Raw genomic sequence first — 18,240 nt, 5'->3', positions numbered from 1 at the left:
CACATCTCAGGGGGAAAACTGTACTTTAACTGCAACAAGCAACTTCATGCACTGGGGTATTTAGACTTTATAAAATACAAGATATGGATATGCATGTTTCCCAGTGAGTATTTGTATGTTATAGATAAATTAGATGTATAGTTCAGTGGAGAAATAAGTATTCTAATGTTTTAAGTAAACGTAATACAACACAAAGTGTTAGCATTAATATGAACTTGAAGTACCAAAAGTCAAAGTACTTTCTATGCAGAAAATATTAGATTATAATTTTTGACGCATTCATGTGTATCGCTTTAATGCTGCAGTGAAAGGTGAGCTTTTTATGACTTAATACTATTTTTATAAGTGCATTTATACATGGTATTAATATTAAACTACCAATTCATGTTCAATTCAAGTTATCAGATAAATGTGGTGGACTAAAAAGTGCATAGTTCCCTCTGAGATGCAGTGAAGAAGTAAAAAGTAGCATAGGCATACTCAAGTAGCTCAAAAATCTGCAGTAGCTACAGCAGTTGAGTAAATATACTTATATCCCTTTTTCACTAAAATTAGCGTTTGTACGCACAGTTTTTAAATGTCGGAAAATCCACTGAAAATAGATGACAGTTTGTCAGTACACGGCTCTGCAGCAGACCAGTGCGACTTTGTGTGTGTGTGTTTTTCTGGTGTGTCATGTACTACATTATGGACAGGACTGAAAACAAGTTAGTAAACATTAGAAAGCAGCATGGAGGCTAGTGAACATGTTATGGTGGTTACCTCTTTTTCTGGAGCATACAGATACTCTGATGCATTTCTAAACATGTTTTATTCCTTTTTCATATTTGTCTTTACAATTCCTGTTTTGTACCTGTATCATATTTATGTGTTCAAAATAATCAGTGTTGCCAGTTTTAGGTGAAAGGGGATCAATAGAGAACATTAGGCATCGAGAATCATGTTTTGAAATGATCTGATTTGTTACGAGCAATGCCTTACAATAAATCACAATTTATTACATAAACCTCTAAATAAATGGGGAAAAAACTACCAAATTTTAGATGCAAATTTGCTCATTAAAAGCAAAAAAGAGACGGTGGCTCCTCAACAGTGCCTAAATCTTTATTTTTCAGTAAGCTACATTTTTTCTTCAAATTAGACAGTTTTTACATCATGACACAGAGTAACTTAAATTATCTATAGCCGACATGTATGCTTGATTCCAGTCTCGATGGAAGAATAGACCTAAAAAAAACAAAAAAAAAACAACGAACAAACAAAAAAAACTCAAAAAAATAGAAGCCCTCTTGAACACAACTTCAGTTCCACGTCTGTTAAAGGTGTCGTTAGGCAAAATTATCTGTCCAAACCCCAACAGGATGGAGTCATCGATTGTCCACAGCTGTTAGCGTAGCATGGTAAGAGTGTTAATGAGTTAAACCACAGTGAGTTGATAAAGAGATCGAGTCTTGTTCCAGTCCATTGGTGTGCATTCGTAATTATATCTTTAAGAAAGACAAGGGGGTCCATTTTTATGACAAGATGCAACCCTTGAGGAAAATAAAACAAAACAATGGCACCGTCAAAAACAGGCGAACAGGTAGGAGGAGACTGAGAGCTGAGGCGACTGACAGGCTGATATGAGGCTCCGTGTAGAAGTCCAAGACAGATAGGAGCTCCTTAAAATGCCATGGCGTGAGCGTTTGTGTTAATGCCAGCGATATAGGAGAGGCGTGCAGAACTCGTGGCCAACTTTACCGCCAAAATGCGAGATCCCTTCGAAAAGCGGTACCATCCAGTCTGAGATACCGCACTTCAGAAAAGAGTCATCTTTGCATCGGGCTGGATTTCTGGGTGGTACATTTATTTATTCCACACATGCACACATTCACAGTTCAGGGATGCCCAGTTTTTAATCAGCGTCTGTGTTTGAAGAGTTTGAGGTCAAACATGCCTCGACCTCGGCACGCATCGGCCGCAGAGTTACAACGCACAAAAAAAACTGCTCCTACAGTCAGTGGTGCCACATTGTAGATTTCTCCAGATGTGAGAAGTCTTTGATGGACTTTGAGGAACAAAGAAAATCACCTCTTAAAAAAAACAAACTAAATAAAAGCCAGGGATGGCAAAGCGCTCAGCTATATACAGGTTCAACTGCCCAGTCAAGACAAAACCAACAGGTGTATAATGGCACAGTTAATGCTTTTCTTTGCCACATCAAAATGCAGTCCACATGTGATCAAATGGTTTCGACAGACATCTCAATCTGTGCATGTAAATATATGTGCCAGAAAAGTATGTCGCTCTGTAACACATGTTAAAAGGAAAAAAAAAAAAAAAAAAAAAGTGATTCCAGTTGAGCCTCTGCTTCGGTCTCCCCAAACACAAAAAGAAAATGATTTGTACATTTATTTCTCAGGAGAGGAAGTCATGAAAGTTGAGGAACATGAACACAAAACCTCAAACATATAAATCAGAAGGGGAAAAAAAGGTAAAGACATAACATTTGAGTTACAACAGCGTTTTGGCTGAGTGAAGGTCTCGTCTGGTAGCTACATCGACACTCGAGTGAGGGAAATTTTTTAGCTCGACCTGCCACGATGACAACAAATCCACTTAATTTCCCAAAAAGTGTCTTAAGACATGAGACCCCCACCCCCCCGCTTTGGTGTCACCAAAATTTACAATCCACGGGCCCAACATTCATGGTCACCTTTGCAGTTGGCTTCCAGTAACCTTCCAACCTCGAGTGTCGTGTGCTGTACAAGCTGAATGTTGTGAAATGTGCTTTCGGTTTGATATCGTCCACGGGCATCAACACATCACATCGCCATGAAGACAGAGGACAAAACTGGGACGTGTCCATCAGGCATCACTCTTTTTTTTTTTTTTTGAAGGTGGCTTGAGGAGGTGCAGCTCATAGGGAAAGTGTAACGTCAAAGCGACATCAGATTGACACGTCGCCGTAATACAGAGAGCCAAAGTTCTGCCCAAATGTTCAGTTACGCTTTGGTTCCTCTCTTGCATTCGGACACTGTCATAGACGGTTACGTTTGTCAGAAAGTTAAAACAAGTTCCTGTAGTTTTTTGTCCATAAACTGGCAACAGTTAACCTTGAACAAAAACCTGACAGATCAGTTATTTTAAAAAAAACAACAACAAAAAAAAAAACAGCACAGATTAGAAATTAACAATCTGGCCCCATTTCAACAGAGAAACTCAAAATTTACTAACATTCAACAACTCAATCTCCCATGAGTCTTAGCCACAGATACAAAATCAGCCCTCACAGGTAGTGATGGGAATCAAACCTCAACACTTTTTTCAGTATCGTTCAAATTGGAAATCGTCGAGCTGGCGTCTGATCGTAATCTTGTTTGGTCAGAAAGTTTCTGATTTACAAGAAAATGTTGCCAATTATCTGATTCAAGCAAAGTTATTGTACAGCTGCAGATATTATATATTTAAACATAGTAAGATGCAAGGATCGATACCACGCCATGTTCAGCACGAAGCTCCGGTCAGGACATGGTTAGCCTAGCTTAGCATAAAGCCTGAAAATGGGGGGAGACACCGAGCCTGGCTCTGTCCAAAGATCAGAAATATGCCCACCAGCACCTCTAAAGCTCAATAATTAACAAGTAACAGTAAAGTTTTCCAAAAAAAAAAAGAGTAAATGTTTATTTTTACGCATGTATTAATTAATGGGCTTGAAGGTGATGGTATTGTCAAACTTTGGTCTTTGTGCTAAACAGATCCAGCTTCACACAGACACGAGTGGTACGTGTCTTCTTGCGTCACTCTTAGAAACAAGTGTTTCCCTCATTGACAAAATGCTCAACTGCTGATTCACCTTTGAATGTGGACAGAAAACCACAAATAATTTCAGCAAAACCGGAGAAAAAAAACCTCAGAGAGAAAACAGAACATTGTGTCAAGTTTAGTCTTTAACAAAGGCAGAAGTTCAACTCTCTGTTGTATTAATATTGTCCAACATTAGACACTGTCTCGTCATGCTGTCACCTCTTTGAGACACAATCAGTTTGATTATAAACTGTTGACTTGCATATGTATGTCAATCATCTTGGTATATTGATGTTGAATATTAGTGTCATGGTATACATGAGGACATTTTCTGCCTGAAATTGTTACCATTCTGTTGGAAAAAAAATGAATACTTTTACTTCACATCTATTAATCTTCTTGGTAATATAACTGTAGTATTTCAAGATGTCAAAAATACGACTAAACATCTGACATGTAGTGTTTGTTTTTTTTCCGCTAAACAGATTCAAACGTCTTGATTTTTGTGTTAAAAAAAGGCAAAAAAAAAAAAAAAAAGATAGAAATGATCATTTCAAGCGTTAACAGTAAAAGAAGAAGCCAGAGCTTTAAAGAGGATGTTGGTGGACACGCAGCTTTGTAAGGTTCATTAATAAGATGCTTGTCAGTACCACAGGCTCTTTCTAATTAGTGCACAGTCAGGGGGGGCATGGGGATAAAGGACACACCTGCACACTCAGGTGCAACCGACCACACGTACAAAAAATGGAATGAAAAACAAACAAAAACAAAAAAAAATATACAATCAGACAAGGTGCCCACCCCGCACAGAGGAGCAGAATTCAAACTCTGCACACTCAAACAAAAATGTTTTTAAAAAAATTTAAAGAAAAATATTTCCAAAAGCACAACATTAAGTTTTTTTTTTTTATATCCTACATCCAGCTTGATAGCGACATTAATAGTTCAACAAGATCAATATATTTTTATTATCATTTTAAGGTACCTCTTATATTTTTCTGAGTATTTACAACTGTACAAGCAAAGCACACACTTCAAAGTGCACAAATTTAATACAGTATTGACTAGTTTTGCATTTACAAGGTTTATATTTTCCCCCAAAAACAAAACAACCTGAAACTACGAGAAAAAAAAGAACAATCAAAAAGATTATTTTTCGTACATTTTTCAAAAAGAAGATAAAGGGAAAAGAAAGAAAATGCTGCTAGATTTGTACTCTCTCTCTCGCTCTCTCTCTCTCTCTCGCGCTCTCTCAGTAAGACTTGTGACGTCTGGTACAACTAAGTATTTTCCACATGTCACTTCGTTAACAATTTGGGGATTTTTTTTTTGAAAAGAAATAAACTCTATGCTTGTCTTGTATAAAAGTTAAGGCAAAGTCATTTTTCAAGTTTAAATAAAATTCAAGTTTCTCAAACACTGGATGGAATTTTTTTTTACATTTTGTGTGTGTGTGTATATATATATATATATAGAGAGAGACCTCGATGCATCTCTATTTATTTTCTTCTCCCAAAAAAGAAAACTTAACGATATTTCTCATGGAATAAACAGCATTGGTTTATAAATAAGTGGATATGGTGCATTTTCATCTCTTTTACCATTTCCACCGATGAGAAAAAAAATCGACCCATCCAAGTGCATCTCAGTCCTTCAAAAAAAAAAATCAAAATATATATATATATATATATATATATATATATGTATATATATTTGTTTGTTTTTTTTAAGCAAACTCAAGATTTTGCGTCCAAATCAGAAGCAGCTCTGAGGGGGAGTATAGGCTTTTTAAATGAAGCTTTCCCCTCTCTAGATGGCCTGTTTTCTCTCAGTGGAATTACCCAGAATGATTCTTGTTGCAGGAAGACTTTGGCGAGACATGTGAGGTCCCACGTCGTGTAGGTTTGTGCCCCCCCGACCCCAAAAAAAACAGATATTGTGTATAGTACAGTGGTTTTTAAGGGTGTTTTGCATCTGAAGTGACAACTACAAAAGATTAAACCCCAGCACACGACTGATAATCAGGGAGGGAAACTCACTTCAAGTCAGTTACGCCCCCAAAACACTAACTATTGACATTTCGCAATTATAGTACAGTCATGCGTCTGCTATTTGGAGTCATTTCAAAACTCTTACAGTAATGATTTTCACTATTTTGCCAGCCAATTACATTTTTAGAATACAGTAAAACATCCACGACTTGGTCGGTTATCTGCCAAAGTGACTGCTACAGTAGACAGACCTCCCAACCAAAGCTTCAATTTAACACAAGTTTCCTCCCTGCTTCAAAGTCTTGCTACTTCACTGTTGTTCCAATGTTCCACCAGCTCCCTGACAAACAGCTGTCTTCCAAAATGTTGCTCGATTCAGTCCCATTGAGCCCGAACTGTTAGCGTCTCCATCCTGAGGCACATTCTGCGGGCCCAAGGTGAGTAAAAGACGTAAAAAGGTTGTTTACCCTTAAAACTCTGTGCTTTTAAGTTAAGTCCTGTCAGGTGCAATTTCTCCCAGGAACACAGGAGTGAAGCAGTAAGAGGGGCCGTGTGCTTTGGTCAATCTTTCTTTTTTTTTTTTTCCAGAAATAACTCCACATAAATCAAAGTGTGAAAACTCAAACAAGAGCAAACTGACGACAGAGCATGCTGACAGAAAAATAAAGCAGACAACCCCAGTGGTAGAGACTGCGCAGAGGAAGAGGGGGAAGCTGAACATCTTCATCCTGAAGATGAATTTAACACGACTGTTTCAGATTTCCCTCGTCACATTCCTGCTGTAAACCCAACTGCTCTTGTCTGCCTGTTTGTTGAACGCTTTTTTTTAAAGGATGTTTGGTTCAACAAATGAGCCCCGACAGGACTCCAGACAAAATCCCGTTCACATTCCGACATGGCAAACTACATTCCAAAAAAACCCACTCAGCATTCACCTCCATCAGCTTAGTTTCAGTGAAACATTCTAGGTCTATTCAAGCGTCTCACTTTCCATGTTCAACAGTTTTACAAGCACTCTTTTAATGAAAATCCTCACTGATACCGAACAAGAGGCCAAAATCCAAACCACAGCATGCCTATAAGAGCACCAAGTCCTTTAGCAAAAAATTAATATTAGCATCTGCAACGAGCCGGCAAAAAGACAACAAGCTAGAAAAATCTGTTAAGACGCGGCACAAACGTCCATTCCTCACCACAGTGTGTTCAACAGGCATCCACAAGGCACAACAACGAAAACAAAAAGGCTTTAGCGATTGTGTCCACAGAGATGGTGTCGCAGGGTTCATTTGCTCCTGGAAAATGGAATTTACTTTTTTTTTTTCCTCCCTTCAGAAACAATTCCCTTTTTCGCTTCAGGTAGGATGATCAATTTGCCTGTGAGTCAAGAGAAAACGCTAACAGTGCAAACGAAGTTCTGTCGATGTAAATCAAGTATTTTCTATATACAAAATCAGATGAGTTGTAACAGGTTCCAGGATTTGACTTCTAGCACCAAGAAGAAGAAAAAAAACACGAAACTTCCCACTGTCAACTCTCTGTACCACAACTCCACTCTGAATTCAGGCAGGAAACAAACACTTTTCTCCTCAAGAGTCGTGCTGTCTCAGCAGAAGTTCAGAACAAGAGCGCCTCCCCCTTATGACAACCAATCACACTGAGCATTTCAATGGTAGCTAGTGTTAATTTCCTTCTTTCTGAATGCAACTCACCAGTGTTTCCTCTCTTACAGAGTGGGACGAATCGCTTCAGACAGGAAGCGGACGTTTTATCATCACAACTGGATTTTAAGCCTACAATGCGCCCTGCATTTTCCTTCGACAGTATGTGCCTGCTCAAAGTTTTATTCCACAGTTTACAAATGAGAAGAGAGGAGAGCTTGGCAGCTGTGAGAGCTTGCTCTGCTTTTCCCAAAAAACGCAATGCCAGGAAAATTTAGCTTCCCCCGATAATTTAGATGTCTTCACACACACTGCGAGCAACTTAAAAAACCAAACAAAAAAACACCTTAAACCACGTCCAGACATTTTCAACAAACAAATGTTGGCAGACAACATGGTGCCTCCATGCCTAATTTCTCTTTTGGTTGCGGATAATCACATGCCCTTCTTGTCTGATGCTAAAAACAGCACTTATATCACATCACGGCCATTAGATACAAGCTATGCGATGTAGCTACCTAGTTAGCAGTGTTAGCAAACAGTAAAATCAACAACACAGCAGAGGGAGGTGATTTTTTACAGACAAAATGATCAGAGAAAGACATTGCTGAGGTGGCACCCAGCGGTGATTACCAGGAGTAACTGTACCGATAGTCCACAGACAAAGCTGAGCTGCTGAAGAAGAAAAACATCAACAAAAGTCATCTTGTGTAAATAAATCTGAAAAAAATAGAACAAATGAAATCAGTCTGAGGCGATATACACCAAAAGGATCCGAGTCCTGTTGTGACGACATTAAGATGTTAAGTCTTGCATATGGATGTGAATATGTATTAAAAAACACATCTTCTAACTATGACCCATAATTAAGCTACATAAAGTTGCACAACAGTGCCACTCAACATGCAAACAAACCCCTCACTATGAGAGCCAAACAAGGTGGAGTCTGTTTTACGCACTCTTTCCCATCATCCACTGGGGTGGCTTCCAACAATGCCCTGCTGCTTCGCACACAAGACTAATTTAATCCCACAAGGCCATTTGGACAGAATGAATAAATTTCAGTGTTGTCTGTGCCGACTTACAGGCTGACACAACTACGTAATGCAAAAAGAAAAAAGGAGAAATAAAACAGAGAATTAAAAAAAAAGCAAATAAATAGAATAAAAAGAATGAAACGGTGCTCTACATGCACAGTAAAGTGCTTTTTGTCTGCAAGCCCTGATCCAGAAAAGAAGGCGTCCTCTATTCTTGTGACTGGTGATTCTGGGATATAAGTATTGAGTAGCCCTGACTTTAATTTCCTCTTTTTAAACGCATCTGTGGAGCGTAACTGGGGGGGATTGGAGGACTCAGGGAGGGGTGGGGAGTCACCCTACTGCGGGGACTTTGGTGGGGTGTGGTGGGGATCTTTGCTGGGGGTTTTCCCTGGGTGTGGGGGCGGGGAGGCCCAACGCCCAGCCGGCCTTCGGGCCTCCCTCGGGGGTCTGCCCGGTGTGACGGCCGCCGGGCCGGGTTTGGAGGAGGGAGGGTATGTCTCTCTGGCCTTGGCCTCCCCTGCAGGGGTGGTGGCATCGGGGCACTTCCTCTCCTCGCCTGCGGGTGCGGTGCAGGCTGGCTTGGCTTCCTTGGGGGTTTGTGGTTGCTGTAATGTCGGGGCGTCCTTTACCCGCTGGCAGATCTCAGCATAGGAAGGCTTCCTTAGCTCCTGGCAGCAAAACAACAACACAGTCATAAAACATATTATTTCCTTCCTATTCCTATTTCCTCCATATTTCCTTCTGCACACCTGTTAATGCAAGTATGGTGATTGTTTCCTGTATGAATTATGTTTCCACTCTGGTTAACAGCACACAAAAAATATTTTTTGACATGATAAACGACATGTTAGGGCATGTTAATCAGAGTATGCATGGCTGCAGGTAAACAAGAGAATTAGTGGAATATTCATTTTCATTAGACATGTTAACAGCTTAGTAGGAATATTGTCTTTTTCAGAATAAGGGCAAAAAACACACTATTTTGTGCATGAAAACATACTTACTGCCATCATCTTCTACACAACTCACTTTTCTGTTGTTGTTGTAGCTGACCAAGAATCAGCAATTGGGTTTCTTAAGCCCGGTGTTTCATCTGCACACACCACGGTGTGACTGACTCGCATGCCAATACGCTTGGTGTGCTAACCTTATCACATTGCCAACGGTGTACAGCTAAAAGTTTCCAGTCAGAACTGCCACTTAAGAGCACTGGTTCCACATAATGCGCATCCACCTGAATACCATGTGTTCTGTGCTGCTGCATGCACTGAACCACGAAATCCGTACCATGACGGTTTGGCACCAAGACATGGACTGTTAAAGGCCCAGCTCCACCATAGCTTGGACAATATAATACCATAAATCATTAGACATTGTTATACGACCATCGTTACCATGTCTGAGTTCTTTGATTTTGGCTAATTGTGTGAATTAAATATCTGACTTATTTTAACTATAAATAGTATAACGGGATGATATGACCTAAAAACTACATCAAGACAAATGATACCAAATACCTTGAAAATGAAAATGTACTGGATGTTTTTGACAACATCAGAGATCCACTGCTACCAAACTACAAACATGGCCATTACTACCAATGTTCTATCCAAACATTTTCTGAGATTCAGAGGTTCAACTTGACAGCACTGTTATCTAACCCAACGTTTAATGTGTCGACAGCATTTAATTTGCTGTATCCTATATTTCATTTCACCTCATCTTGTAGGCCCTTTGGGGATTTCTGTTCACACCTACACACGTCTGTAGTCTCAGTCTTCTTTCTCTCCTCCCGTTTCATCAGCTGCAGGCTTTGGCGCTTGTGTTTTACTGCAATGCTAAAAACTAAAGCCGAGGGGAGTTTCCTCAGTGCTGAAGGAGGATTTGTTTTCCCTGTCTAAGCCATACTTTCCTTAAAAGGCACCATGTCCTTATGGGAGATTGAGAAGTGTAATCAATTCTAAAAAAGAAGATAAATTTTTCTTTGCATTGTTACAAGTGAATCTTTTGGACTCGTACCTGTATCTATTTTCAAAATGCACAACTTTTGTTTTCCAAGGAGTTGACTGTAATCAAAATCAATATGAGATGCAGCAGAATTAAGGGGCGATTAATTTACCCCCTTTTGTTCATGGTGAGATTGATTTGTCTGAGAGGGGGTAAACATCAGAAAGGACTGAGGTGAGGCAGGGAAAAAAACAGGAAAGAAATCAATACTGACTGTGGCAGCACCGTTGACTTGCACTGATTTGCTTGCGGTGGACAGAGTGCCCGGAACTCGCTCAACAGACAACTGCATCTCCTTCGGCTTCGCCTCCGTCACCTTCGCCTCCCTGAAAAAAACCCCCCACAAACAACGCTTAACAAAAACAGGGGTAGTGAAACATAACAGGAACTTATTGTGAGCAATCAGAATGACTCATGTAAGAATTACATGATAACAGAACTCAGACAGTCTGTCTGCCAGAGTAATAATGTGGAAGAAAAGCTCCATTCTTCAAAGATAGGAAAAATCTTGAGAAAGAAGAGAGAAATCCACTCTTACAAGGGCAACACATGTTGAATGTAACGCTCAGGGCTGCATGTAGCACGCAGTGAACGCGCATTACATATAAAGAACATAGTGGTTAACGTGCAGCAGCCAGAATGTGGGACAAATGTCATGAAATTGCTGCAAGATAGCAGCTGTCGTTATGTGGACGATTTTTTCAATCCCACTGAAATCACTCTTACTACAGATCCCAACCGAACTCCTTACATGGACACTGAATAAAGTGACCCGATAAGATGTAGAAATGTTTTTACAGACCCTTCTCTACATTTCTGATTCAACACTGTCAGTGTGGTTCTTACGCTGCTGGGAGGGAGGGAGCAGGACTGTGTGGTGGGCCGGCGGCTGGGGTCAGGGTCGAGGCTGAGGTTGGGGTCGGGGTAGTCGGCGAGGGCTGGAAGCTTGTGGGCATCGGTGAGGTGGAGGACCGAAGCGGCTCTTTGGGGCCCGCTGGAGAGAGAGCTCCTCCAGTACTGGAATCAGCACTTACATTCTGCATTGAAAGCAATACACACACAGGAAGAGAGTGAAGCACTGAAGCAAGTAGAGGTAGTACTCTCATCAATCACTGTACCTTTCCACACTAATACTGGATAAATCCAGCATCTTGGTAGTGCAGCTTTAATCGAGATATCAGGAAGGTTATAGTTGCTCTCAAGTGATAATGTCATTACCTACACCTTTAACTTGTCAGGAAATAACCAACGCTTTGTAATTAGATATTGTCTGATGCACTCTCATGAAGTCAATATATTTCAACCAAATCTCCACTTTTTCCCAAACTTTGTAAAACTTCAGCTTTTCTTTTTGACCAACATCGCCGAGCTGAATCAGACAGATCGTGAGGCATCTCGTTAGTAAAGTAGTTAGCAGATGAAAGATTGTACAATTGTACCACGCATTCAATTTATGACTTTTCTATGTGATGCAGCACCACTGCTTGTTTTCATTGAAGCTTAATACGTCTAAAATATTTGATAAATATTTATGAGGTGTTCTTAATTTCTGGCGAGATGCCTGCACAATTAAAAAATGTGAGTAACTCTGTGATTTACTGAGATAACTTTGTCCTTTTATTGTTATAATTATGTTTGTATTGGATAGCTGAAGAATCTCACTCTGTTACTAACTTTTAAAAGATGCCGCGGTTAAGAAATTGACTTTTGTAAAGTTAGAATATTCCTGACTGTGAACCCATAGTAGTCATATCAAAAAATCAGCTGTGGCAGCCATGAGTTTACTCTGTAACCTAAACCCTCGCCACAGAAGATTGCTGCACGGAAATACAGAAGCTTAAATAATGAATTTAAGAGATTATATTATTTGTGCACTAAGATGACAGCAGTATGCTAAGAGCTGAATTATGTATACATTTATTCAGAAAGATTGTATACAAGTATAAAACAAAGAGTGAATTAGCTACGTTAGTATCAGTTCTTACCCGTTCCTTTGCATTTCCCACGACTACGCTGCTGGCCAGCCGGTTGTCAAACACGTCGTCTGTCTTGAGCTGGCCTGCGGCTCCGGGCAGGGGAGGGAAGCTGGAGAGACCCAGCTCGAAGCTCGGAGAAGGAGGTTTGGGAGGAGGAGGCGGCGACTGAGGCGTCACTCTCTACAAGGTGACAGCAAATATAGATTCAGCACAAAACTTAAGAAAGAAAAGAGAGAAAAGAAAAGAAAGATCACCAATGCCTCATTTCCACTGACTGGTTTGCACTGATTTGACTCAACTCACTATTGGTACCAGGTCCTTCTCTTTACTTTCTCATACTTCAGGATAAGAAGTCTGACTGAAAAAGCACCAGTTGTAGTGTTGAGTATTTTAAATTACTGACAAAAAAAAGCAGGAACCAAGGAAACACTAAAGGAACTCAGAGTTAGAAAATTTGGATTGAGCTACATTCCTTATGTTGACACATGTCATAAGTCACCAGTGTCTTGCCCTGTACTGTTCGTTCTCTGGTCCATCCTTAAATGTCACTGGCTACTACGTACATCTGGAAATGTGACTGGCTGTGTTTGTTATCTGATGGATAACAAATTCAACATAAATGCCTCATCTCCCCTGTCTGGTTTGCCTCGATTTCACTCAGCTCACTATTGGTACCAGGTCCTTTTCTGTATTTTGTTTGTAGGCAGAACGGTTATATAATTGCATTTAATCCAGTTTTCATTGTTTTCCATTTTATTGGTCTCTCCATAAAAAGAAGAGTCAAATTAATACCAAAGCTACATTAGGAGGACACCAAAAAAGTACTTACTGTAAACTTTTCGTCCCTCTTTTTCCTAGAAGCAGAAACATTTTTCCTTTAAGAAAGAGAACACTTTAATTTACAAACATCCATTCTGTCTGAAACAATGACTTCACCCAAAACACACAAAGAAATGATCTTCTGCATCACATTGACCATATTTTAGAGTATTTATATCATTTGATTTAACAACCCGCAATGACCGGTTTATGTCTCACACTGACAGAACTACATCTAATCTCAAAAGTTTGAGTAGAGGAAGAACAGAGTTTTATTTTGTAGAGAAGGATTGTGTGAGCGACTTTCTCTGTTTTCCATATATACCACAGAATAAATGTAAATGTCTCAAGCAGGTGTTACTACGCACTTTACGACTGTGAGGTGCATCATTTTTGTACACACTTTTTCTAAACATTTTCATTATATTGTGTTTTAAGCTTAAGTTCCAGTTTTACTCATTTGAAATATAGTGATGCTTGTGGTAGCTTTTGAACTGTTATTTTAATTTTATAAATGCACTTAAATATATATACATGTTTTGGATCAGAGAAAAAAAAGTTTTCACAACTCCTTTTTTTTTATTCGTTCATGATCTCAAATCTATTTGCATTTTCTGCATAGTCAAAGTCAAGAAATAAGTTGTGCAATTTAAATGCAGAGCTAATTGTGAAAGCAAAGCCTTTTACACAATACTCAGTTCAGTATAACAATCACTTACAAGTCAATATTTCAGACAAGTCAATATCAACATTTAGATTTTAAGGCCCTACTGTTTCTTTTTGTTGCTATTGATGTTTTAATGTAATTGTTTATCTACATGGTGAAAATGTACGATCAAAATATTTAAGTTGACAGTCGTCAAAAAGCAAAGGAAAAAAACTGTATTATCAGGTTGTCATGGTACTATTATAAGGTAGCAGCAGTATTTAGTGGTACACAGAAATACTTGTGCATTGAAGCAGTGCCGTACCTTCCTCGGCCGATGCCCAGGGAGTAGTCTGGGGTTGTGGGCTCGGTCACGCGTCCTGTGCCCACGGTGTCCCTGCGGGGGAAGGCTGCGGTGGAGGGTAACCTGGTTCTGGGCTGGCTGGTGGGGAGTCGTGTTGGCGGACTGCTGCGAACACCGTTGAGCCTCTCGCTGGGGAAGCTGGGGAAGAGACCCGGGTTGTCCAGGAGGCCCGTGCTGCGGTCCGCTGTGGGGATGGTTGGCCTCAAATGAGGTTTACTGTGATTCCTGCAGGAAACAAGAGCATTTAAAACACTTCTGAAATAAAATGTATCAGACATTTAGCCACATTCAGGACTTTGAGTTTAAATGAAATGAGCAAAAAAAATTCCAATTTTATTTTAAGACTGCAACAACAACCACAACAAATGACAATTTACAGTTTACGATGCATTACATTTTCTAAGAGCAGGATTTGGTGATGTTTGTTTTCCTGCTTTTTCCCCTTTTTAGTGAATGAGAAGTCACAGATACCAACCTGTTCCTGGGAGAGTAGTGTCTGACTGTGAGGGGCGACGTTGCTGGTTTGAAACTGTGTGACGTGGTAAATCCATTGATGAACTGGTTGTTGTGAAATGGTGCAACCTGAGAAACAGAAAACAAGATTATCAGCTGAACAGACAGGACGTCAAAATAATCAAAAGTGACTTAAAAAGTAGTTTTTGGACCTCATCTTTTTATTTGATGGTTTTAAGTTGTGTTTTATATTGAAAATTAGTCTTGGAAGAAATACACATGCAGTAGCTAAACAAACCAGTTCTAGGAGGCACTTAAAATATCCTAATCAGTTTGAATTTAAGACCAAATTAAGCACCCAATCAGCCAATCTAGCCTATGTATATATAAACAAACTGGTTATTAACATATAAAGAACAGTTACAAAACAACACTGTGAATTACTTTTTTGATATTTACATTTGCCACACAATTAAAACATGTTTCAGAATCAGAAATCCTTTATTGATCCCAGAGGGGAAATTTGATGTATTGTATCTTCAATTGTATCTTCTACTTCAGCCGCAAAATGACTATTTGCATATCAATTAGCAAAGCTGTCTTTCTCGCATGGCTCTACAAAAAACAGCCATCATATTGATATATTGATTGACTGTTTAACAACAGCAAAACTACATCAAAACATCCGTTTTGATGCTCCATCTTTCTGAAAAGACATTGAGCATCATTTTTCGTACCAGTCCAAATGTACCAAGCTAACGCTTACCAATGTGGGGTCGATGAAGCTGTGTGTGGCCGACCAGGCCTGTGGAGTGATGAGGCTGTATAAGGGGAACTGTTGTTGGGGGCTGTAAACCGGTGGGATGTAGTAGGACGTGTAGCGTTGCTGGGCGTATGGGTTCACCTCCACCGGACGGTAACCGTTCTTTGGCATGAAAGTGTTGATAGCGATTGCCTTCGCCTTTATCCTCGCCTGGTAGAGAAAGCCAGAATAGGGTGGGGAATTAGCACCAGCCAGCAACATGGATGTATTGTACATTTCTCTGTATCTTCTGCATACTGGGGCCTGCATAAATGCATGTTCTAAGAATTAGACATAAAAAAAGTCAACAAAGGAGTTTATAGGTTTTTGGCTGAAAGCGAAGAAAGAACTTATTTCTTCTTAAAGGAAAGTCAAACATATGCTCAGAACAGGAAAAGCTTTAAATTACTGATATGTTTCTGTGCAAAAATTATTCAAATGTTCTCAATTGAGTAAAATATTTTATATGTTCAGTAGCACCTCCCATGTAACCTCAACCTAACAGTCAAATACAAAAATGTACCAACAGATATTAAACTAGGGGTGAAATTATAGGAAATGAGATGTACAAAAACAAATAGAACACCAAAGTAGGGCATCAAGGAAGGTCTGCTTTGATTTGATAAAAAAAAAAGTGGGAGAAAAGTGAAGGGTTTTGCATTTATCTTGCACTAAATCCCAATTTTCGCTTTGAGCCATTTAATCAATACCGGCCTGAGTCTACATATTTTTCTTTGCCTAATTAGTTATTAAATATGCATTTGTTCCATTAGTTTATGGTTAGTCACTTAGTAGCAAACACACTGCCTGAAAAAGTTCATTAATGTTTTGTTCCTGATTAATATTGGCGGTAACAGCTGGCCACATGCACAGGAAGCCAGACACATATCAGTTATAATTTAGCACAATGTGATGAGCATATCAGCAAATGTGGCCCAGAAACAGAAGTCTCTTTTTTGCTCTTTAACTAAATGTATTGATTAATTGTAAATAAAAAGTAGTAAATGAAAGAAGCAACAAAATCTAACTTTGTCTGTGTGCAGGCCCACAGCGCATTATATAAATGAGTGGGAGAAAAATAGAAAGAAAGAAGAAGCAGCTCTGCCCAGCCAGGCTTTTCCTCTGTGGTGTTAATGAGGATTTTCATACATTAGTGGAGCTACTTAAAAGTGTGAAGTCACGTCACCTCTAAACGAACCTCTTAAGTGAAGGTCTGTGATTTGAGAGTTCTCTGCTGAAAACCTTGATGTGTCTCTTTATGACACTGATTAATTATGCACGAGGAAGGATATCTTTGTCCTGTTCTTCACTAATGAAAATTCAACATTTAAGACTTTGTGGGAGCACAGATGTGCTTGAAGCACATAAACTAACTGTGACATAGTTCTATCATCACAAAAAATAGAAGAACTGCCTACAGACAGATGAATAGAAGAGTGGGTGAAATGAACAAAAAGAAAAATTGGGTGCTGACTGTGACTTGAAACCAGAGTCCATAGCACAAATGAATGCTTGGGGAGTGTTTTGTTTAGACTTTTTATTTCTTCCAATCGGGCAACAACTGACCAAAATCCATAGTTATTTGTATTTTATGCTCTGAGCTTTATATCACTTGTCCTTAATACAAACTCAATGGCCTCAGCTGCCTGAGAAAGCAGCGAGTAAAGTTCTCTCACATACAGTGAAACGTTATCGTTTACAAAGGAGTGGATGATACGACAAACATAAATATATTTAGCCCAAACGGATTTGTAAGGTTACGCCTGCAGTCTTTTGAGTGTTGGTGATTTAAGATGTCACTTTGTATTAAATTGTCAGGTCAGTATTTGTATGTACACACGACGAAAGCCTCCAATCAGTGTAAAGGGCTGTGACGTACTCCAACCTACCTTAATAGGCTTCCCTTGGAAGGTCTTCACCTCCTCACGAAGATACTGATATGCCTTTATCAAAAGAAAATAAATAGTGTTAAATAACCAGTTGGATTTCAAATGACACAAAAAACAGAAGTACAAATGATAAATCAATTCATCTTAATGCTAGAGGAATCTTGAAGTATCACACTGCTAACAGTGCAATCAGTATAATCAGTCTGGAAAACCAAACATTGGGCACATCAGTGGGGTTGACTTTGTCTAAAGAAAAAAAAAATGGGCCATTTGAGAAATACAATCCTGTACATATAAAGTGAGAAATATGGGAAATGGAAAACATGATAAAATCCTAAGACACTGAAATAAAAAACACATTTCCAAAGATTTAAATCACTGACCCTGGATTGATTGTTCAGTTATCACTCAATATGTAAAAAAAAAATCTTTATTTTCTCTTCCTGGAAAACAATAAATTACCTAAACAGAGTTCTCAATCTCAACCTGAGCCCAACGGGTCCTAACACTCCTGGGCCGTGTTCCTGAGTCAACTCACACAGGTTGGTTGGGTTATAATTTTTCGGCCCGTTGAGAACCCTAACCTAGCAGGATTTCACCATAAGCTTATGAGACAAGTAGCTAGTAGAGCAGTATCATGGGAGGCGCATGTCTGGATGTCAGCAGGGCAAAACTTTGTTTACATTTCTAAAACAGTTTGACTGAGGTCAAATTTATTAATGCCACCCTGGATACCAATTCCCGTTTCACTGTAACTTTAAGGAATCGAATAAAAAAAAACAGTAAAATAATAAAATATATTACTGTGT

General features: G+C 39.3%; 1 protein-coding gene across 2 annotated transcripts in view; it reads right to left on the bottom strand.

Annotated features, from left to right (window-relative positions):
• Positions 1-1,083: 1,083 nt before the first annotated feature.
• larp4b (La ribonucleoprotein 4B) overlaps positions 1,084-18,240 on the bottom strand; it is a 45,146-nt gene continuing 27,989 nt past the window's right edge. Inside the window, exons 9-17 of one of the 2 annotated variants that reach the window (XM_088085200.1) lie at positions 17,432-17,485; positions 15,507-15,713; positions 14,763-14,869; positions 14,249-14,512; positions 13,288-13,333; positions 12,468-12,638; positions 11,329-11,519; positions 10,697-10,808; positions 1,084-9,143 (exon numbers count right to left, since the gene is read on the bottom strand). In XM_088085200.1, the coding sequence (XP_087941326.1) occupies positions 8,811-9,143; positions 10,697-10,808; positions 11,329-11,519; positions 12,468-12,638; positions 13,288-13,333; positions 14,249-14,512; positions 14,763-14,869; positions 15,507-15,713; positions 17,432-17,485 (1,485 nt within the window). In that variant the 3' untranslated portion in view covers positions 1,084-8,810. The remainder of the gene's footprint in view (positions 9,144-10,696; positions 10,809-11,328; positions 11,520-12,467; positions 12,639-13,287; positions 13,334-14,248; positions 14,513-14,762; positions 14,870-15,506; positions 15,714-17,431; positions 17,486-18,240) is intronic. The other variant, XM_088085201.1, reaches the window with a different exon arrangement.

This window comes from Plectropomus leopardus, chromosome 12 (assembly GCF_026936395.1).
Source record: "Plectropomus leopardus strain MGB_pleo_1.0 chromosome 12, ASM2693639v1, whole genome shotgun sequence".
NCBI classification, from domain to species: domain Eukaryota; kingdom Metazoa; phylum Chordata; class Actinopteri; order Perciformes; family Serranidae; genus Plectropomus; species Plectropomus leopardus.
The sequence above is the reverse complement of the archived record's forward strand: the minus strand, read 5'-3'. Positions and strand labels throughout refer to the sequence as shown.